This window comes from Erpetoichthys calabaricus, chromosome 4, assembly GCF_900747795.2.
Source record: "Erpetoichthys calabaricus chromosome 4, fErpCal1.3, whole genome shotgun sequence".
NCBI lineage: Eukaryota > Metazoa > Chordata > Cladistia > Polypteriformes > Polypteridae > Erpetoichthys > Erpetoichthys calabaricus.
The window spans coordinates 303,913,843-303,938,121 of record NC_041397.2 but is presented as its reverse complement, the minus strand read 5'-3'; the positions used below and the strand labels follow the sequence as shown (position 1 = coordinate 303,938,121).

At 37.7% G+C, this 24,279-nt stretch overlaps 1 protein-coding gene across 1 annotated transcript; it reads left to right on the top strand.

Annotated features, from left to right (window-relative positions):
• The first annotated feature begins 1,063 nt into the window (after window positions 1-1,063).
• LOC114641286 (olfactory receptor 10A6-like) lies at window positions 1,064-2,724 on the top strand. The gene has a single exon (XM_051927276.1). It carries the CDS (start codon window positions 1,119-1,121, stop codon window positions 1,989-1,991), a length of 873 nt encoding a protein of 290 aa, XP_051783236.1. The 5' UTR covers window positions 1,064-1,118; the 3' UTR covers window positions 1,992-2,724.
• The last annotated feature ends 21,555 nt before the right edge of the window (window positions 2,725-24,279 follow it).

Genomic DNA, 24,279 nt, shown 5'->3' with positions numbered 1-24,279 from the left:
CTTCGACAAGTAACGTAGCTAACCATTTTTAAATTTTAATTAATAATTGCCATTTATAGCTAGCATAGTTAAATTCTTTTCAGATTTTCCACCTTTTACAGTTATTTACGAATGACAACCTGCCTTCTCTTTGGTGTTGCCTATCAGATTATGCACTTTACATAAATTTTAACTTTCTTAATTCAGTATCTTGGCTACATTATTGTCTCGTTTCAATCTGCAGAAATACTTGATGTGTGTGGTCAGCCCTTCTTTAAGGGGAGATGTAATATGCAGCAATGCCACACATTTCGATTAACCTACTGGAGAGCTGATTCCGGAAAAATGCTGGGCTCGCATCTGACCTTGTGAGTGTTTCAAAGTGGCTCATACCCGACATCAAAAAATTTAAATCTGATGATATCCTCCATAGCACTCCACAAGCCGTCTACTGCCTGCTTACTACTGTCCACATGTTTTTGCAGTTATTAAATTAAGAGTTTATTTTCCTGGCATCCCCATGTCTGACCACAATGTTTTTCCTCTTTAATCCATTTCATCATTGAGGATGATCAGGACCATGATGGTGATGTTATTAGAAAATTTAATGATGGAGTTAGGAGGTGTGTTTGGACACACTGTCATTGGTGAATCATACATTTAAATTTATTAATCAAGCACATATCAGTCTGGGAGGCTGCTTAGGAACAAGTGTTATAGGACAGAGGTGCAAAATTGGTCATTGCAAGTGAAAAGCTCAGAACAAAATGCAAGCTGCTTACAATTTCTTGATTACAGTTCATGTAAATTGGACAGGAATTTATCAAATGAGAGCGTCTTCAAACACATCTTAAATAGAACAAGAAAAAGATGAAGAGGGGAGAATCAGGGTTTTAAATGGTAGGTGAGCAGCTCATTCAAACACACTTACAGCCTCTCCTGCACACACTGACAAAAAATTATTCTGCTCCTTATCTTTGGAAGACGTATTTTAGACATAAAAACATCAACACATGAAACGTAATTTCATTTTTTTGTTTTCACAGTATGATCTCATCGTTATCCAAATGAATGGATCAATACCTTTGACTGTTACAGAATTTGAACTTGTGTGCTTCCCAGGCTTTCAAGACTACAAGATGCTTCTCTTTGTCGGCTTCCTTGTTCTGCTGTTAATCACATTAACTACTAACCTCTTCTTCATTCTTTTGGTCTCACTGGACCACAGGCTGCACACCCCCATGTATTTTTTTCTTTGTAATGTATCCCTTTTAGACATTCTGATAGCAATTTCAATTACACCAAAACTTCTTGCTGTCTTTACTGGGTATAACAAGATTAACTTTTCCAGCTGCTTTGTGCAATTGTATTTTATTATTTCTTTTGGAGGTACAGAAAACTTCTTATTTGCAGCGATGGCGTATGACCGATATATTGCTGTAGTGAAACCCCTACATTATAATGTGATCATAAATACTAAAAAATGTTTCCTAATACTGGCAGTCACCTGGATACTAGGCTTTTTGGTCCCAGCGGCTAACACCATATTAGCTTCATTTCTGCCGTATTGTGCTTCTAATAAAATCATGCACTGTTACTGTGACTATCCAGCTGTAGTTTCCCTCTCTTGTGCTGAAGTTACCACTCAAGAAGACGGATTATTTGGGTTAGCGCTTATTGTTAACTACGTGCCCCTGATTTATGTATTGTGGAGCTATATTAAAATTCTGCTCTCTGTTCTACGGCTAAACACAAGAGAAAGTCGAACAAAAGCCTTCTCAATGTGCTCTTCACATATGGTTTTGGTGTCAATATGCTATGTTTTTGGTTTTATTGTATATGCAGAGTTTAAAATGGAAGGCTTCTCGTACGAAAGACGCATTTTTGTTGGGAGCTTAACTTATCTTCTGCTTCCAATGGTGAACCCTCTGATTTACAGTTTAAGAAATGAAAAGATAAAAGAAGCTGCTAAAAAACATGTCAACTTTTTTGTCATTTGTCAAAAGATATAGGTAAAGTCAAAGTGTCGATCAATAAGTCAGTTGGTTATTAGGGATGTAGAGAGTTCAGAGACATGCAATATAAAACCCATTTTCAATATTTCAGATAAGAGTGGTGCTTTGTAGTTATGAATATGACACAATACTTAAAGGAAGGCCAAAAGCAAGTGAAGTACGCTACATGGTTCCAGATTTCTAAATGTAATCCTGCATTCGGTGTTTCTTCTATGGTCATTGGTAATCAAGCTTATGAGTCCGATTTAATTGGTAAAAAACTACTACTTTTTACCAGTCCCTTTATATTCCCGTATTTTAACTTCAATCCAAATTGCATAGTAATAATTTGCATAAGACAATATTTCAATGTATTGAGTTTTGTGATACAAAATGCTACCAATACGAAATGTGGCCTTGTATCATGTGTTGTATGACATTACCACATAAGTGAAATGAAACACAAAGCCAAACAAAAATGACTTTCATCAAATGCAGGGAATTTAAAGATCAAGTTGAAAAACCATGCACTTGTACCTTGACAAAATCGCTATTCAACATCTGTTCAACGGCTCACAACATAGACATCACTGTATGTGAAAGTGGGATAGAACAACAGGTTAAATGTCTCACTTCAACACATCTAATTTAGTAAGTTGCATTTTCGAATGAGTACAGCGAATCACATTATTTTATAGATGCTCCACTACATCTACATACTTGTTTTCAATTGAATCGAAGCCACTAAAGCAACAACAACAACAACAACATTTATTTATACAGCACATTTTCATACAAAAAGTAGCTCAAAGTGCTTTACATAATGAAGAGAAGAAAAATAAAAGACAAAATAAGAAATTAAAATAAGACAACATTAATTAACATAGAAAGGAGTAAGGTCCGATGGCCAGGGTGGACAGAAAAAACAAAAAAAAACTCCAGAAGGCTGGAGAAAAAAATAAAATCTGTAGGGGTTCCAGGCCACGAGACCACCAAGTCCCCTTTGGGCATTCTACCTAACATAAATGAAATAGTCCTCTTGGTAGTTTGGGTTTTTTCGGGTAAGCACAAACTTACTGTATTGGAACAATTTTCCTGAAATACTAAAATGTGTTTGGGCGCAATAAGTTGGCGTTACTGCAGATTTCACAAGCCACAGATGCGAAAATGAGTGTTCATGACATCAATACATCTTTCACTGATATTGATTCAGAAATAGGGGTGCATTCAACTAAGGAGGAATTTTACAGCAGTGGATCTTGAATTGCTCTTCACAGCAATCCTCTAGAATGGAGGAGAAAGAGAAAAAGCAGCCAAATTCCCAGTGCTTGCTATTCTGGTCAAATCAAACGTCTGTGCCAGTGAGTAAGTGTGTTCAACTGCAGGGGGCACTGTGGAGTAATCTCAGCTTCATGCAGAGTGTTGATTGTCAAATTGCTTTTAAAAGGAAATAGTACATAATGAGGTCTTTATAGATCCAGCCAGGAACCACAGCTAATGGGTCAGTAAAGCATTCAAACAAGAAATAATGGGGCTGCCATTGTTGGAACAATGATAGATAAATTAATTCAGAAAAACTTGGTTAGAGTAGCTTTATATTATAGGTTTGTGGGGTTATTATTGTCAAACATACATACAACACGTCTTATGTTACTGCAGTGGAACTATGTTATGTTAATATTTCAAGATTATTTTATTTAAATAAAAAGAACAAGCCTACAAAAATATATATTAAAACTTTGTGCACTGATTTGAATTTATTTTGCAAAAGTAACACTAAACACACAGTACATTTCTTTTATGAAAATTTCATATTGTGAAAAGATTTTTATCGTCAAGCTGTAATGTATTTTGTCATGCCTACATATAATGCTTCTGACTTGCCAGTTACTTCAGTTTGTGAACGACAGGGGGCGCACACAGCCCCAAACACGAACACATAAAACAAGTCCCAGGTTCAAAACAAAGGGATTTATTATAAAACAGTACCTTCCAAAGACAATTGTAAGAATTCTCCTTCTCTCTTCTCTGCACTGAACTGCTACTCCTCCAAGGCAAGTGTTGCCTATCTCCTCTTCCAGCTCCGACTCACCTGCACAAGGCTCCTTTTAATGCAGACACTGAAGTACTTCTGGTGTCCCAAAATTAGTAGGGCCCTCTAGTCCCTTCAGCACCCCCTGGTGGCACCAACTGGACCCAATAGGGCTGACCCAAAGAACTACAACTCCCATGATGCCTCAGGGGCACCATAGGCCAGGGACACTGCCGCCTAGCATATGAGGGAGTCAATAACCTGAATATATTGTCTTCCTCTGTCTTTCTGTGATACTGGCATCCCGGTCAGGTAGGGATCCCAAATCAATTCCGACTGAGACACTGGTCCCAGCAAGTTATCCCTCACAAGTTATTAACTCTGTTTTACAACCTGTTGCTCAGTTTATTGATTTATATATTGCTGCATATGTTTTATTCTCCAATTCATATATAAAGATTTAACAGTTTTCAAAAGACATCTTCAAAAACTAACTGTTGTGACCACTAAGCCCCAAACCACATACACAACCCCAGAACACCTACTTGAAAATAATTAATTTTATTAAACAAAGTACCTTCAACGGGTTTATTTTCCACAGACTTAACACAGTAATCCAGTTCTTTTCTTTCTCTTTCTCTGTTCTCCTCTACTCCTCCTAGACAAGTGTAGTCCTGCTCCTCTCCCAACTCTGACTTGCTCCTTTTATGTGGGACCTAGGAGTTCCTGAAAGCACTTCTAGGTCAGGCAGCACCTTTTTAATTGTGTGAAGTTATTTCTTAGCAGTTCATGAAGCAAAGAGCAAAGATGCTATGATTTTTGCTTGGAGTAACGAGAATTTGCAGGATTAGAAATTTGTATTTTATAGGGACAGCACAGCTATGACAGTTTGGTGACAATGCGAGAGAGGTTAGATTGAGATGGTTTGGGCACATGCAGAAATGAGATTAGGGAAACATCAGGAAAACAATGCTGAGAATGGAACTACCACACAAGAGGAAAAGAGGAAGCTAAAGAGGAGGTCTATGGAAGTGGTGAGGAAGGACATTAAGGCAGTTGGTGTAGCTGAAAATGATGTAAAAGACAGGAATAGATGGAGATGGAGGATCCGCTATGGTGACCACTAAATGGGAGCAGCCAAACGAAGAAGAAGTATAAGGGAGCTGCAATGGTTACGATAGTGAAACTCTCCTGACCCATACTCAGCTTACATAAAAAGGTTATTCAGACTTCAGTAATATACAGTATAAAAAATGTACTTAAACAAAGATACCTTTGCTGCATGCCAATAAAAGCAGGTTATTCTTGTTTTACTAATTGGGTTATGCTGACAATCCTTAGTTAAACAAAGACTTCATAATGTATGAATTTACAAGAGAATATTTAGCATAAAGTTGATAACATTTTAATCTATTACCCTGTATTAGGTTATAGACAGAGAGAGATACATGATACTTCATGCTGAAGGTCATGTGGCTAGCTAGGGGCTGCATACTAAAGATGAACTTATCATACTGAGAATAGTTAGGCAATTTCTTTAAGCATAACCACCTCAATATCACATTTGGTTCTCCTGCTCTAAATCGGTGATCAAATTCCACTACTGCAGTACTGTTATGCTTCTGTCTTCTACTCTATGTAAAAATTTCCAGACAGGAAGACACACCTCATTGCTTTGCTGAATATAAAACTAACATTTAAAAACTCTCTGTTAAACACTCTGTTGTTCAGAATTTTATAACAACACAACATTCCTTTATAGAAGTAAAATATACAGTACTAAAGATGGTCAAGCCATGAACATGGTGTGGTAATGTCAGTAACCTTCTTTTCTATAGAAAATCTTATTACATGTTTAAGGTCAAGATATTATAGTGGAAAATAAATATGTTGCATTAACAAAGTTTTATTTTAAGCTAAAGTGTAAACTTTTTTTACATTCTTTACTACAATGATCATACTCCAAACATGTTTTAGGTTACCGTGCTGGGCTCCCTTGGTATAAAAAAAAGGAAATTTTAAAACATCCAAAGCTTTAAACTGATCATTAAGTAAAGCGAAAATCCCTGAGAAAAGCCAAAGCAGTTAGTTTTAAATCGGTTTAGTTTGAATTAAACTGCACATAGTCTAGGTTTGAGGACTTGGCCAAATGTCTATTACTCTTTTTTTCATACACACATGTAAAGAATATTAATTATTTTCACTCCTCTTTTGGTTTTATTCCTTTATTATTTCTCCTTATGAATACACCTTATTGCTTATTCTTTGTTAACAATCAAACAGTGTCTTTGTTTCTTCATAAGACCTTCTGTGTTTTTTTTAAATTACTTGCTGTATATTTTCCATTTTTATGATCATTATTTATAGTTTGTTTAATTTCTTCTATATAGTTCTGTTACATGTCTGTTCTTTGTTCAGATGACATATTTTTGGCCTAGACTTGTGTGAGGTAAGTCTGTCTTCAGTTTTTAGCCTTTACTTAATACATGAGCAGCATTCACATTATTATTTGTGCAACCTTGTATAAACTGTTTTATTTTTTCTTCTAATTGTTGCCCGAGTTGTGTCATACACTGGATTTATGAAGGTCAGACATATAGTAAATTAGGTTAATTCAAAAAGATAACCTACCTCATAATTGTTAATTTTTTGTAGCTCATTTATTTCTGCAGTGTATCATAAATATATACAGCCAGCTTTTTTGCCTCAGTTTATTCCTTTATCGTCTCATGTACCTTTACGACATTAACAACTTGAAGAAGCTGCAAGACCATTTATGTATGATGCTCTTCTCATGGTGATCGTACTGTGACTTCTAGACATGAACATTGGATAAACATCCTAATTTTCTGCTGCTCTATTTTTTGTGATGACCGTTTACTCTATTAGATTTGGTAACAATTTTTCTCTTAATCTTTCTTCAGACCACAGATGTGTGTACCATACTCTTATCTTTTAATATGTATGAACTTATTTGTTCTGTGATAATTAGATCAGTATTTTCTTTGTACATAATTTTAATGTAGGCTTAATGACTATGTTCACTTCATATTCAGTATCTTTGTTAATTGCTAATACAATATATTTTGATTTCAGCATTTGTGTTCGTATTCAGTTTTGATGCCTTTCCTATTGCTCTCCTTTTTTTTGATGCAAATATTTATGTACATTTTACTTTATGAATTGTCCATGAATTAAATAAAGATTTCTAGCTGCGTTTTGTCGATTTATGATGATTTTTAAGTTTGAATTATTTATCATTATGTTTTTTGTTTACAGTGCCATTTTCTTGTTTTTCCTTCCATTTTGTGATTTTTTTTTGCTGCAATGCAAGGAGTAGTTGCTATTTGTGTGGCCCAGATTGTTGTTTGTTTTGATGTCACTTTATGAGCTGCCACAGACATAATAGCAGTGTAATCCTGCCAGTAATCAAGAACAGAAAATGACATGTCATCTCCCGATTTTATTATCTCTCTCTCTCTCTGTGCAAGCAATATATCAAGTTAACGACTTTGTGCTTTGCTCCTGTAATATCGTCTTATTTTTTGTTTTGTGTTTTCACACACATTTCCTATGGTCTTTCTGAAGATGGCCTGAATTGCGATTATGTCATATATATATAACATAACAACAGGTAGTGGTGAGCAAAGCAGCTCAGCTTCCTTTCGAATATGTTATGTTTTGCATGAAATTTTGTAATACTGAAAATACTAAAAACATGTATTTGGGTTTGGTAGTTTTTAATGTTTTTTTTTTACTTTTGGCTAGTAATGATGATTGCTTCCTAATGATTTGGCAGCACTATATAAAACACCTTTGGGCCCATATATTTCTCAGGAAATAATCCAGATTAGAATTAAATTGGGGAAAAGTGCAACTGTAACATGGCTAAACACAGTCCAGGATGAAGGATAAAAAGACATACTGTAAGATAAAAGCTGCAGTCCTGTAAGGAACTTAAATCGTCATCCACAGTGGTTGGAAAAAAAAAGTTCAACAGCTGCTCTCTTTTGTCTTTGCTCCTGTTTAAACTTTGCACTCTTTCTGTCAGATGGAAATTGTACTCCCCACATTTGCACTGCCATATGATTGCAGATGTGATGGACAGGGAAAGGAGAAGTTATATATATATATACATCACCATCACCAGTATTACTTTCTCTGGCCAAAATATTCCTCTTTCCACATCTGTTACTAATTTGGGTGTTAGAATGGACTCCCAACTTACTTTTGACACCCACATCAAATATCTCTGTAAGTCATCTTTTTACCATCTCAAGAACATCGCCAAACTCCGCCCATTACTCACCCTGGCAGATGCAGAGAAGCTCGTCCATGCCTTTGTCTCTTCCAGGCTGGATTACTGTAATGCACTCCTCATTGGGATTCCTGGCAAGAGTATCCAGAGACTCCAGTATATTCAGAACAGCGCTGCCAGGATCCTGATGAGGGTGCGAAAGTATGATCACATCACCCCAATCCTGAAAACCCTTCACTGGCTCCCTGTTTCATTCAGAATAGAGTACAAGGTCTCCCTTCTTACCCATCAGTGCATTTATGGACATGCCCCTCTTTATCTACAGGAACTCCTTACCCCCCATAACTCCTTACGTTCCCTCCGCTCTGTACTCACTAACACTCTTCAAGTCCCCAGAACTAAGCTCAGCAGCATGGGTGACAGGGCGTTTTCATCGGTGGCGCCGAGGCTGTGGAATGCCCTCCCTGATTACCTGAGAGCCCCACAGTCGACTGAGGCCTTTAAGCGAAACCTAAAAACTCATCTTTTTAGAAAGTCATTTTGTTAAAGTATTTTATAGACTCTTCTGTTCTTTTTTTTATTTTATTATTCTATTTTTACTCTGTAGCACTTTGGGATTGCTAAAATATAAAGTGCAATATAAATAAAATTTATTATTATTATTATTATTATTATATATATTTAAATGCCTTTCTGCCTGGATCATTTGTGTGAATTGGCCTGGTCGAGAAACAGCACTAGTGTATTTAGTAAAATCCCTAAAATCCCTAAAAAAGTTCCCTGCATATTCAAATTTGCTGCCATGGGACACCTTTTTTTCTTTTTTCTTTTTTTTTGTGATCAAATGTTTATTGAAGCACAAAGGAAACACTTTATATGGGAACATAAATCATTCCGAGAGGAGTTACAATAAAGTAAAGCCCCATTATCAGTGTCTACCACACACCCTAAAACCCATTATCCACAACTCGACCCAACCCTTGCTGCATTAAAATGAGGACCAGCAAACAAAGGAACAGCATATCATCAGACCCATTTAAAAGGTGACACTAAAAGGCAGAGAGAACCTCAGGTAACAATCCAACTGGGCCTGGAGCTCTGCTAGTTCTCATTGAGTCCAGAGCATATTTCAGCCTGTATTTGGTAATGGGAGAGTCAAGTCTCTCAGCCTTCATCTTATTTAATCTGGAAAAGGGTCATTTATTTAGAAAAGAGGATATTTCATCTTGTGGAGAGCATAGGAGTAAATATGAGTAAAACTCATAAAAGGGTTTATTTAATTTTAATGAGTCAGGGGAGGTGGTGCCTGAATTATTTTTAATGGCAGAGATGGATGTAGATGCCTGGCAACAACATACAGTAGCTCAAGTGCTAGTAACTGACTCAGCTTGGTGGATCTCAAAATCTGCTTTTGATACAAAAATCAGCACTTTTAAGCACTGTTGTATTAAGGCACCATCTTGAAGTAAGCTTACGGAGTAAAGGCAGATGCATGCACGAGATAACTGGTCTGACAAGGAGGCCACGCTCAAACTCTGGTCAGTGATAGGAGAAGCCAGTGAGTGTCAGAGAAGAAAATAGTCCAGTATGGACTCTGTGGGAAAACATGGAAAGTTTGCAAATGGGAAGGTAGAGTGGAACACATGCTGATGAAGAGGAACTGGATATCTATCAGGAGGGGCATATATATTGTAATGGAAAGAAAATTCGACAGCCATTCAAATAAAGTTTTGGGGAACCACCCCGTATAATGTCCAACGGACAGGTCAAAATAAAGCTGAAGCATAAGGGTTCAACCAAGCATTTGACAAAATAACACTGCAAATAGCGGGGTATTTATACAGAAAATCAAAATGGCTACAGGAAATTAAATGGGGGAAGTGACGTCTTGGCTCTGACTTGTTTGTGACGTCATCGAGGAGGGGTGGTAAGACAAGTTGGCCATTTTGGGTCCGTGATACTGCAGTTTATTTTTCTTCTTTGCTTCTGTGGAAAAAGAGAGAGAAAGGTTAGTACCCTTTTGTAGACCTCCGTCTCTCGACTATTTGCTCACCGTGGGTTTTGTCGACTGTCTCCTAAGTGCGTGTGAATGACAATATATACAGTACATACACATACACACACACACACACACACACACACACATATATATATAGTATTCTGTATATATATAAATATATATATTTGTTTATTTGAAGATAAATTTGCCCAAGTTATTTTAAATATAAACTGGTTAGGTAGTATGCCTCTGGTGTAATGTCACTCAGAGATTCTTTAATTACAGTAATTGCATTGGATTTGTTTATTTATTTATTTATTTATTTCTGAATTAGGCCCTAGGGGATAATCCCATGCATGTTTAATAGATGCTGGTACAGGGCTCTCTCAGTATTTGAAAGCAGTTTATCTGAACGGATCATAAGGAATTGTTTTACTAAAGACACAAATTTATTTTTATTTTTCTGGTTTGTATATTGATATTGATTGTATATTGAAACCTTGCCGAATGCAAAGACATTACATAGGCAAATTATGAACATGAATCAGGTATGTAAAATTTTTATTAAAAATAAAATGTGTAGTGGCAATTTAATCACAAAAGTTTTAAGAATGTTTGCATGTGTTTTGAATATAGAACATCATTTATTACTTTTGCAGTATTAACTGTTTGTAAAATATAGATTTAAATAATAAAAAATATTTACCCTGGGTAAAATCAATTATTTAATATATTTTGATTTTGACAAGAAAACATACAGGGTAAATTACAATTCAACGACTTAACACTAAATTATAAATAATATAAAGGGAAGCTGATTATTTTAAACTGAATAAACCTATACATAAAAATACATTTATACACTGCTTTCAGAAAGTGTTCAGACCCCTACACTTTCATCACACTTTATTGTGTTATAGATTTCATTTAAATGGTTACATTTGCCATTTTGGCCATCACTCTACACTTAATAACTCATAAAGACAAAGTGAAAACAAGTTTTCAGAAAGATATGCAAATTTAATTTAAATCAAAAACTGAAATCTCTTATTCATAGAAGTATTTAGACCCTTAATTCAGTACTTTGTAGGAGTCCCTTTGGCATGTTCTTTAGCAAGTCTCTACCATCCTTACACACCATTCTTCTTGTCAGATCCTCTCAATTTCTGTTAGACTGGATGTGAAGCATCTGTAAACTGCCATCTCCACACATGGTCTGTGGGGTTCAAGTCTGGGCTTTGGCTGGACCATTCAAGGACACCCAGAGATTTGTCCTAAGGCCCCTCCAGTGTGGACTTGGCTGTGTGCTTTAGGTTCTTATCATCCTGGAAGGTGAACTATGGCCCCATTCTGAGGTGGCATGTACTCTGAAGCAGGTTTTCTTCAAGGACCTCTCTATATTAGGCTATAATCGTCCTTACCTCAGTTTCTACCAGTCTCTCTATCCCTGCTCCCTCTACATGCACTCGGTTGGATTCAAACAACTTCATGGATCGCCAGGTGGTAGAATGAAAACAGAGAGTGAGGAAACAAACAGGCTTCAGGCTTTCAGTCCACATTCAATCACTTCCTCTTAATGTCTTTGCAAGTTTGCAGCCTTCTTCTTTAACTAGGTTGTTCTTCAGGTTCCTATGTTAAAACCTTAATAATTTTCTAAATTGTGATGTTGACCAACCTCTCTATAATTGTTATTCATCAGACTTAATATTTCATCTGCACATTCAATCACTATTCATTCCTCTTAAAGTCTTGCCTTTTTTGAAAACATTTGCTTAGTTAAAATCTTTGCCTCCTTCCATTTTGTGCTGCTGATACAAGACAGTTTTAGCATTTGTGTCATTAAATGTGTGTGATTCAAACAGACATAAGCACTCTCTCTCAGCAAACATTCTGCATGTTGACAACTGTGTTTCAGGGATTTAAAGTCTATTGTATACCAAAACACAATGGTCTGTGTGTGTGTGTGCGTGTGTGTGCTCGGCCTCTCTGAACAATCTTATTCATTGATTTGGCTTTGGTTATGTTACCGAAAGAGAAAGTGCAAGTGGAAGAGTGACAGTGTAGAACACACAATGACAGTCCCCCTCAAAGACGAGAAGTATAAAAGGAGACAGGAGGCGAGTAACACCGCAAAATGACAGGGGCTGAGAAGCAGGCTTTATGGTGAAGCACTCAAGTGATGGCACTCTGGTCAAGAGAGGTTCAGACACATGAGGATACATTGAGCAAGAGATGTCAAATATTTTTTAATTTATTCAATTACCTGTCTTCGACAAGTAACATAGCTAACCATTAATAACTGCCATTTATAGCTAGCACAGCTAAATCCTTTTCATATTTTCCACCTTTTCCAGTTATTTATGAATGACAACCTGCCTTCTCTTTGATGTTGCCTATCAGATTATGCACTTTACATATATATTAACTTTCTTAATTCAGTGTCTTAGCAACATTATTGTCTCGTTCCAATCTGCAGAAATACTTGATGTGTGTGGTCAGCCCTTCTTTAAGGAGAGATGTAATATGCAGCAATGTCACACGTTTCGATTAACCTACTGGAGAGCTGATTCCGGAAAAATGCTGGGCTCGCATCTGACCTTGTGAGTGTTTCAAAGTGGCTCATACTCAACATCGAAAAATTTAAAGCTGATGATATCCTCCATAGCACTCCATAAGCTGTCTACTGCCTGCTTACTACTGTCCACATGTTTTTGCAGTTATTAAATTAAGAGTTTATTTTCCTGACATCCCCATGTCTGACCACAATGTTTTTCCTCTTTAATCCGTTTCATCATTGAGGATGATCAGGACCATGATGGTGATGTTATTAGAAAATTTAATGATGGAGTTAGGAGGTGTGTTTGGGCACACTGTCATTGGTGAATCATACATTTAAATTTATTAATCAAGCACATATCAGTCTGGGAGGCTGCTTAGGAACAAGTGTTATAGGATAGAGGTGCAAAATTGATCATTGCAAGTGAAAAGCTCAGAACAAAATGCAAGCTGCTTACAATTCCTTGATTACAGTTCATGTAAATTAGACAGAAATTTATCAAATGAGAGCGTCTTCAAACACATCTTAAATAGAACAAGATAAAGATGAAGAGGGGAGAATCAGGGTTTTAAATGGGAGGTGAGCAGCTCATTCAAACACACTTACAGCCTCTCCTGCACACACTGACAAAAAATTATTCTGCTGCTTATCTTTGGAAGATGTATTTTAGACATAAAAACATCAACACATGAAACGTAATTTCATTTTTTTGTTTTCACAGTATGATCTCATCGTTATACAAATGAACGGATCAACACCTTTGACTGTTACAGAATTTGAACTTGTGTGCTTCCCAGGCTTTCAAGACTACAAGATGCTTCTCTTTGTTGGCTTCCTTGTTCTGCTGTTAATCACATTAACTACTAACCTCTTCTTCATTCTTTTGGTCTCACTGGACCACAGGCTGCACACCCCCATGTATTTTTTTCTTTGTAATGTATCCCTTTTAGACATTCTGATAGCAATTTCAATTACACCAAAACTTCTTGCTGTCTTTACTGGGTATAACAAGATTAACTTTTCCAGCTGCTTTGTGCAATTATATTTTATTATTTCTTTTGGAGGTACAGAAAACTTCTTATTTGCAGCGATGGCGTATGACCGATATATTGCTGTAGTGAAACCACTACATTATAATGTGATCATAAATACTAAAAAATGTTTTCTAATATTGGCAGTCACCTGGATACTAGGCTTTTTGGTCCCAGCGGCTAACACCATATTAGCTTCATTTCTGCCGTATTGTGCTTCTAATAAAATCATGCACTGTTACTGTGACTATCCAGCTGTAGTTTCCCTCTCTTGTGCTGAACTTTCCAATCAAGAAGATGGATTATTTGGGTTAGCGCTTATTGTTAACTACGTGCCCCTGATTTATGTATTGTGGAGCTATGTCAAAATTCTGCTCTCTGTTCTACGGCTAAAGACAAGAGAAAGTCGAAAAAAGGCCTTCTCTATGTGCTCTTCACATATGGTTTTGGTTTCGATATGCTCTGTTTTTGGTTTTATCGTGTATGCAGAGTTTAAAATGGATGGCTTCTCATACGAAAGACGCCTTTTTGTTGGGAGCTTAACTTATCTTCTGCTTCCAATGGTGAACCCTCTGATTTACAGTTTAAGAAATGAAAAGATAAAAGAAGCTGCTAAAAAACATGTCAACTTTTTTGTCATTTGTCAAAAGATATAGGTAAAGTCAAAGTGTCGATCAATTAGTCAGTTGGTTATTAGGGATGCTGAGAGTTCAGAGACATGCAATATAAATCCCATTTTCAATATTTCACCTAAGAGTGGTGCTTTTGTAGTTATGAATATGACACAATACCTAAAGGAAGGCCAAAGACAAGTGAAGCACACTACATGGTTCCAGATTTTTTTTTTTTTGTTCTTTATTTCACCTTATACAATTTCTCGTATTAGGAATTTGTTAGTTTTCGCATACCCCTTCTGGTCAGAGCGCAGGGTCAGCCATTGTACAGCGCCCCTGGAGCAATTGAAGGTTAAGGGCTTTGCTCAAGGGCCCAGCAGAGTAGGATCTCATTTGGCAGTGACGGGAACCGGCAACCTTCGGGATACCACCACAGATCCCTAGCCTCAGAGCCACCACTCCAGATTTCCAAATGTGATCCTGCATTTTGTGTTTCTTCTATAGTCATTGGTAATCAAGCTTGTGAGTCCAATTTAATTGGTAACCAAACTGCCACGTTTAACCAGTCTCTTCATAGTCCCGTATTTTAACTTCGATCCAAATTGCACACCAATAATTAACATGAGACAATATTTCATTTTATTGAATATTGAGATACAAAATGCTGCCAATACGAAATGTGGCCTTGTATTGGGTGTTGCATGACATCACCACATGATGGAAATGAAACACAAAGCCAAGCTAAAATGTTTTTTGTGGAAAGTGGGGGATATAAAGATGGTATTGAAAAACTAGGTACTTACACTTTAACAAAACTATTATTGAGCAACTGTGATGTGAAGATGATAGTTGACAGAGCAGAACATAAACATCACCGTACGTGAAAGTGGGCTTGGACCACAGGTTATGAGTTTCCACGTACACGTTTTATTAAGTGAGTCAGTTTCTCTGAATCATTTCATAGATGCACTACTGCATCCATATATTTCTTTTTAAATTGATTGGGAATACCAAAAGCACAAACTTACTGTATTGGAACAATTCCCCTGATATATTAAAAAGTGACTGTGAGCAGCAAGCTGCAGCTGTCACGAGCTGTAAATGTAAGAACAAATGCCTAAGACATCAATACACCTTTCATTGATACTGATCTAGAAATGGGGTAAGGAGGAATTATAAAGAAGTGGATCTTGCATTGCACTCAACAGCAGAATTCTTGCATGGGAAAGAGAGAGAAAGCAGATAAATTCCCTGTGCTTGCTTTTCTGGTCAAATCTACGTCTGTGCCAGTGAATGAGTGGGTTTAACTGCAGGGGACATTGAGGAATAGTCTCAGCTTCAAGGTGCCGATAGTTACATTTTTCTTAAAAGGAAATATAACATCATAAGTTCTTCTTAGATACAGTCAGGAACCACAGCTAACGGGTCAGTAAGGCATTCAAGCAGGAAGTACCGAGGCAGCCACTTTTGGAGGAATGCTTGACGTTAACTCAAACAACAAAAAGAAATTTAAAGTTGGATGGAGTATATTATATTATAGGTTTTGAGTGTGTTATTATTTTAAGTTGTACAATGTGAAATGAAATTATTAGTTGCATGTGCTGATCAACTTGCAACATGTTACAGCAGTGGAAGTATTTATGTTAGCATTTCAGATTAGTTTCTATTAATAAAAAAGATCAAGCTTACAAAAATTTATGTTAAAACTTGTATATTTTGTGCACTGAATTGAATTTATTTTGCGGTATCATAATTATGCTAAACTAAACATACACTGCATTTCTTATACGAAAATTTCATTCTGTGGGAATTTTGTATTATTGAGCCTGATTCTCTATATGAATTGTATTGTGGGCTAAGTGTATTGTGTCATGCTAACTAATAATGCTCCTGGCAAACCCCAGTTATTTCAATTATTGGCTCTATTTTACAACTTGTTGCTCAGTTTATTGATCTTTGTATTGCACCATAAGTTTTATATACTTATTCATCTATAAAGATTTAGTAGAATTTATAAGTCATTTTCAAAAACTGTCAATGAAGGCTGTATATTGGTAGCGATTAATAATGTATACAGATTGTTTAGTCCATACGTCTTAAACTCCCTACCTATCAAATAAATGTCATTGATTTCACAATTTTATCACCAACATAACAACAGGTGTTGCTTACAGGACAAACAAAGCCAATGTTTATATGTCACATTTTAACCTGTAGTTTATATATTCCCCTTGTAATCCATGTGCTGAACACATTAATGTCTGGGTATGTTACAATGTCAATCCTACTTCATTTTTTTTGCTAGATTATAATATATTTTCTGTTTCTTTTTTCGGTATCACCAACAGTCCTCTTTGTTTTTCACAATACTTCTTCACAGACCTAAAATATATAATGCTAGAGATGGTCAAGCCACATACATGTTGTGGTGACTTCAATAACCTTCTCTCATGTTCAGTATACTATCTCATTAAATATTTTAGTTCAACACGGTATTGGGAGGGAAAATATTTTACATTAACACAGTTTTACTTAAACCTAAAGTGTAGACTCTGTAGTACAGCAATCATTGTAACTTTAGAATGTTAAAAAACTTTTCTGTACAACAGGCCATTCAGACCAACAAAGCTCACATATCCTACACACTTAATTCCTTCAAAATAACATCAACTCTAATTAAGAAGGTCCTTAACGTCCTACTATCTACCACAATGCTTGGTGACTTACCGTAGATACTCGCGTATTAGTCGAAAAATTTATGCCTTAAAATTCATTCAAAAAAACAGGGTTGACTTATCCGCGGGGCAACACAATTTAATAATTACAAGCTAGCAATGGGTCTTTTTACTTCTGGTACATGCTTCCTCAGTTGGTTTGCCCAGTTGATTTCATACAAGGGACGCTATTGGCGGATGGCTGAGAAGCTACCCAATTAGAGCAAGCAGTTAAGTTCCCGTATGCTAATTGGCTTAGCGACGGAGCGCCAAATTCGATTCCGTTGCATTAACCAGGAAGTCTCGTCTCGCTCATTCAGCATCAACGTGTTTCGCTGTGTAAAGAGTTAACTTTTGTGCTCTTTTGTGTTTATCTTTGTGCATCGTTAAGCCCTTCGTTATGGCTCCAAATCGATCTGCTCCTGCTACTGCTTCAGAGGCCGTGCCCAAGCGCCAACAGAAGATGCGAACAATTGCCATAATTATAATTATTTATAATTAGTTTTACCCTCGACTTATACGCGGGTCATAACAAATTTCGTAATTTTCGGCTTAAAAAATACACTCGACTTATCTGCGAGATCGACTAATACGCGAGTATCTACGGTATTCCATGTGATTGTGATTATCTCTGTTTGTACGAAATTTACCCTTAAGTTTCCAACTGAACCCCAACCCCTGTTCTCGTTGAAATCATTTTAAAGTAACAGTTTCGATGCATTAGGTTCTTGTAACCTATGAAGTGTAACTCTCTTTCTTTTTGATTTGAACTCTTCACTTCTGATAATCACTTTTGTACCCTTGTTCTGTAACACTTGTCCCCCATATTGATGTTTATTCAGTTAGAGCATTAGAAAGATTTAAATGAGAACCATCCACTCAGCCCAACAAAGATCGCCAGTCCTATCCACTTAATTCTTCCAAAATATCAAGCAAGTTGAGTTTGAAAGTCACTAAACGCCTACTGTCTAATACACTACTTGGTCACTTATTCCATGTGCCTGTGGTTCTCTTTGTGAAGAAAAATTTCCTAATGTTTGTATGAAATTTACCATTAACAAGTTTCCAACTGTGTCCCTGTGTTCTTGATGAACTCAATTTAGAGTCAAAGTCTCGATCCACTGGACTAATTCCCTTCATAATTTTAAACACTTAAATCATGTCTCCTCTTAATCTTCTTTTGCTTAAACTGAAAATGCTCATCTCTTTTAACCTTTTCTCATACCTCATAAACTACAGTCCTGGAATCAGCCTAGTCTAGGTCGACTTTAGGTAGACTTTATTATCCCAGAGGGAAATTAGTTTGCAGCAGTAAAGTACAAAAAAAGGAAGACATTGTTACAGAGATCCAATAGATACAATAAAGACATGACATTTGACAACCAATGTTATTGCATAAACACACACTCAAGATCAACACAAAGAAGAATAATTACTTTCAGTACTACACAAAATAATAATGCAGAATTCAACATTTAGGAGCATCGCTACAAGTAACTGAATTTAAAATGCTTATAGCTCTAGGAATAAAAGAGTTCTTAAATCTGTTGCTCTTTACCTTCAGAAAACTAAATCTACTGTACAGCCTGATGACAACAGCTGGAATTTAGAGAAAAGAGGATGACATCTGTCAGACAGAATTGAGTTGGCTTTATTTCTAACCTGTTTGTAATACATTCCAGTAATGGGTGTCTGCTATTAACCAATAATTGTACTGTAAATTTTGGTAATGTTGTTAAGATGATTTGTATTTTTGTTGCTGAGGTTTACAAACCAACAGATAAAAGCAAATGTGACCATGAATTCAATAAAGGATTTATAAAAAAGTGTCATTATGGTTTTTTCTTTTTAAAATAGTTGAGTTTCCTAAGAAAGAAAAGTCGTGACTGTACTTTTTTTTTTACAGATTTGCGCTGTGTTAAGATCAAAGTTTACACACAAGCTTTATAATGCACTTGGTTAGATGTCACCTGGAGTACTGTATGCAGTTTTTCTCTCAAGGCTATAAAAAAGACATAGAAGAACTAGTAAACGTCAAGAGAAGTGTGTCTAGACTGATTCCAGGACTACAGAGAATGGTTATGAAGAAACATTAAAGGAGTTGAACCTTTTCAGTTAAAAGCAAACTGGCATTAAGAGGTGGTGTGACTGAAGTGTTTAAAATTCTGAAGGGAATAAGTACAGTGGATACTAGCTGTTACTTTAAGATGAATTCAACAAGAACATGGGGACACAGTTGGTATCACCTGCAAACTTAACCAGCTTGTTATTTATATTCCTATCCAAATCATTTGCATATATTAAAAATAAAAGTGGCCCTAGCACTGACCCCTGCTGAACACCACTCTTAACATCACCCAATTCTGATGAGGTTCTTCCTACCATTCCTCTCAGCTTCCTGTGTCTGAACAAATTATGCACCCATCCACATACTACACCCTGAGCTCCCACCTTTTAGTTTGATGTCCAACCTCTCATGTGGCACCTTATTAAATACTTTCTAAAGTCAAGATAAATAATATCGTATGCTCCAAGTTGTAGCGTGTTATTAAAACACGGCCTCCCTTGTCTGAACCAATATTGACTGTTCACCCACACTCCTGTTCTTGCCATGTTTTGCTCACTTTTCCTTAATAGTTCTTTCTATTAATTTTCCTGAGAAGCTCATTACACTTACCGGCTTACTTGGGGCTGCCTGATCACCCTTGATAGATACTGTAGATAAGGCACTATGTAATAGATAGATAGACAGACAGACAGATAGATAGTGTGAGCACGGGTCCAAACACCATCAGACAAACACCACTTCTTTATGAAAGACATGTTAATTTCTACAAATAAAGTCCGCCCAACACACAATGCTCCCAGCACCAATCACCCTTAACACGGGCCTTCCTCTCAAATGTCCGTGGGCCACCTTTCCTCTCCTCACGGGAGCTTCGTCCTGCTCCCATTCCCGACTCTAGCTCTCTGATTGGAGTGAGGCTTTTATTTCCACCCGGATGTGCTCTAGGAGTCTGATGACACTCTACCGACAACACTTCCTGGTGTGGTGGAAGTGCTGCCCTTGCACCTGGAAGCACTCCAGGCGTCCCTGGAAGGTCCTTCTTCCACCTTCCCAAGTGTGATGGAAGTGTCGATCTCCCAGGCTCCACAACGCTTGGAGCACCCCCTGCTGGTGGCCACAGGACCCAGTGGGTTTGAGCCTCCTTGATCCGTCCCTGTGTTCCCCTCATTATCCAGGGCAACGTGTAGACCACATCCTGGTCCTTCCAGGCGTCCCGGGCTGGGTCTGACCCCCAGCCTCCTGTGACAATAGATAGATAGATGGATATATAGATAGATAGGTTTTTTTTCAAATAACCTTTATTGTGAACAATAACAAAGAAAATATCAACATATCAATATAAACAATCAATGACAAGAAACAAATTCCAGAATACAATACAATACAATACAGTTTATTTTTGTATAGCCCAAAATCACACAGGAAGTGCCGCAATGGGCTTTAACAGACCCTGCCTCTTGACAGCCCCCCAGCCTTGACTCTCTAAGAAGACAAGGAAAAACTCCCAAAAAAACGTAGTAGGGAAAAATGGAAGAAACCTTGGGAAAGGCAGTTCAGAGAGAGACCCCTTTCCAGGTAGATTGGGCGTGCAGTGGGTGTCAAAAGAAGGGGGTCAATACAATACAGTACAGTACACAGAACAATTTCTCAATATAGTAAGAAATAAAAAAATATATATATATATAAATTTTAGAAGTACAGAGCAGAATTTAACAGTAGATGATATATCCCATAATAAGATTTGTATTTGTATAGAGTCCTGGAGATCTCATCCTTCAAGCTGCCTCCCCCATTTGGCCATTCCACAGCTGAAACAGTGCTGGGCCAGCCAATCCGATGAAAGGACCCCTCTCTCCCACGATTCCTGCGATCCTCCATCTGGGATGACTTTTCCTTAGGCAGGCAAAACAACTTGGCAGGTGGGCCGTGGCACCAAGTGCCACATTTGAGTACCGAGAAGAAAAACAGAATAAGTGAGGGTTAGTATCCAATTATAACTGTCATGTTACTTATGTTTAAGTGCTAATGACTAACAACAGAGATGCAGTCTGTACAGTTAATCAGCAGCTCTAGTCAGGAATAAACAGATGAGGTAAAGATCAGACCCCCACTGCTTTTTCTTTCTCTTGCCCACCACAGTGAATTCGAAATTCATTTTCAGCTCCCCTTCATCAACAGAGAACAGCACTCCTCCCCAACACATTTTGAACACCCCCATTCTATTCATCTGTTTATAAAAAGCAAATTCCATTCTTATTCTTGAATAAAAATTCAACTTAAAAATCAAAAAAACATCCGTAGGTTCTGACCCACATTGCTTATTATTTCGACTTTTTAAAATGGCCAGCTTTGCTTCACCTAATAGAAAGTTGAACAGTTGCATCCTGCATCGTGTTTTCTTATTATATTTAATTCCAAAAAATGAACAGGACTTCATTAAAAGTTCCAATCAAATTGGTACACAAAACAAAAAAATCTGAAGAATACCGCCAGTCGATTACAATACAAAAACAAATGAAAAACTATTTCTTTCTGTCCACAGAAAATGCAAGAATCATCTTCTGCTTCTTTAATAATTTTTAAAAAGGAGTTGGTGGCAATGATCCCACGCCCAATTCTCCACTGCACGGCTTGTTCAGCTCCCTCTATGCAGGCCCCCTGTGCCCTTCCACTCCCAGCTTCTCCCTCCATGGAGTGTCCAGCACAGACACCAATGCAGGGAAGTGAATCACCTTGATGCAGTACTCATAAAGTTCTCTCTTGGACAGAGAATCAAAGCCCACCACTGTACCTTTAGTGAACTGAACAACTGAATGGTCCTGATGTAATGAGAGGTCCACAGTGAGGCAAACATCCAACTTATTACCAGTGGAGCTGATGGAGTCATTGAGCAAGTGGTAGTCTTTGGCTACAGTGGAGAGAAAGTGCTGAATCGTCCTGACTGACTTTTACTTCAAGGAGAGAAGCCAACACTTCAGCATCAATGAATGACTTTGCAGTGGCATCATAAATCGGTGACAGTTTCAGTACCTGGTTCTTAATAAGAACTGAAACAAAACTGTCACTGTGCAAGAGGGGGCATGAAAAGACAGAGTTAAAAATTAAAGGCTCATTTTGTAGCCACCCGGTTGTATTAAAATCTCTCTTAAACACCAAGTGCCAAGTTAATAGGACAACACTGTAAAATTTTGGCAACACAGAAAGGTCCATTTTTTGTAAATTTATCACCAAAAGTGCTTCATCAAACCCTAACCATCCCACATGACGAAGGAAACTCAGTGCTAACTCCCTCCAAGTCAGGCAATACGAAACACAGAAAAGCTTCTGTAGGACTTGGAGCCTGAGGGCTGCAACTTTTGAGGGGATATAAAGAAGTTCCTGACTGCCTTCTTCCAATGGTAAAAACAGCACACTCTGACTTAGCCAATGCAAGCCGTCCCAGAAGAAATCGACTCTGGATTTTCTTTAAAAGCCCCATAGGGGGGTCGCCACACATAAGTTTGTGCCACAGCATTGAGGCCACTAAATTATTGATGACGATCACCTACCCTCTGTATGACAGTTCCACCTGTTCAGACAAGTGGTCAATTTCTCCAAGAGTCCCTCCCAATTACTCTCGTCCACCCCCTCACTGCCCATGACCACCCCAAGATACCTGAAGCACTTTCTGTTCCACTTTAGGCCACCAGGCCAGTCTGGTAGTGGACATCCAGACTAGGAGCCCAGTAAGAAGGTGTTACTCTTAGTCCAGTTGATTTTTGCTGATGATATGTTCTCAATTATTTGTTGGCAAGAAATTAAAACTTCAATGTCACCCTTCGATTTGATGAAGACAACAATATCATCAGTGTAGGCCAAACATTTGAAAGTAACATTTGGGCAGGATGGAAATGTCAGCCCTGTAGTCTCGATGGCCAATGCCAACGGCAATTCTCCGTCCTGTAAACTTTCCAAGAACACTGCGTATACCGCTGCACCCAGCAGGTACCAGAAATGTTTGTAGAACTCAACTGGGATGTCATCGATTCCTGGTGCCGTCACAGTATTTAAACCAGCCAGTGCATCTGATAATTCCTGAAGGTTGATGTCTGCCTCCAGCTTCAGCAAGTTTGGGTAATCCATGTAAATAGTCCAACATGGCCGAATCATCAATTAAACCATCCTTAAATAAATGTGAGTAAAAAGACACTGCAAAGTTCCTGATCTCCTCTGTGGTATGCAGCTCGCGACCTTCAGCGTCCTGCAACATGTGGATTACTTTACTCTCTGCCTCTTTCTTTTCCAGAGTAAAAAAAAAATTTGTTGGTGCATCCAGATGATTTAAAGTTTGAAAACATGAGTGCACCAAGGCACCTTGGGCATGGAGCCCTGGGAGTTCAGAAAGGGATTGTTTTTTGGAGTTTAAAACAGCAAGTGTTTCTTCACTAAAGCAGTCCTGTAAAATGCCGTTCAGATTTCTAATGTCCTCCTCCAAGCTTTTCATTTCGTAAAGACACCGCCTGGTCACTTGCTGAGTCACTTGCTGAGTGTACTGCTGGCAAAAGGCTTTTATCTGCACCTTCGACACATCCCACCACTGTCTATGAGATGGGAATCTGGACTTGGATTGTGTCCACTGCAGCCAGAAAAACTCAAAACACTTGAGGAAATGAGAATCCTCTAACAAGGAGACATTAAAGTGCCAAAGAGATTTAGAGAAAGGCTTTAAAGGGACAGAGACATTAATTCCCACCATACAATGATTTGAGAAACAGACTGGGCAAATGTAAGCCTTTGTGATCGTGTTCAGCAAGTGTCTCAAACAGTAGAAACGGTCTAAACGCACCATCGAAATGCACCCACCCAAGTGTATTGCCTATCTGACGGAAATTTACTTCTCCGGATGCCCACCAGGTCCGAGTGGTCTAATAAAGAGCGTAAAGCTCGGACAGACACTGGATGAGGCTCAGCACCATTACGGTCCAGCAGGTTATTTTCAGTACAATTGAAATCTCTGACCAACAGGATCTCCCCATTAACAAAGGTCTCCAGCG

Bases quoted from the DNA above. Each gene is read 5' to 3' on its own strand.
- LOC114641286 (XM_051927276.1), top strand. From the start codon at position 1,119: ATGCTTCTCTTTGTCGGCTTCCTTGTTCTGCTGTTAATCACATTAACT.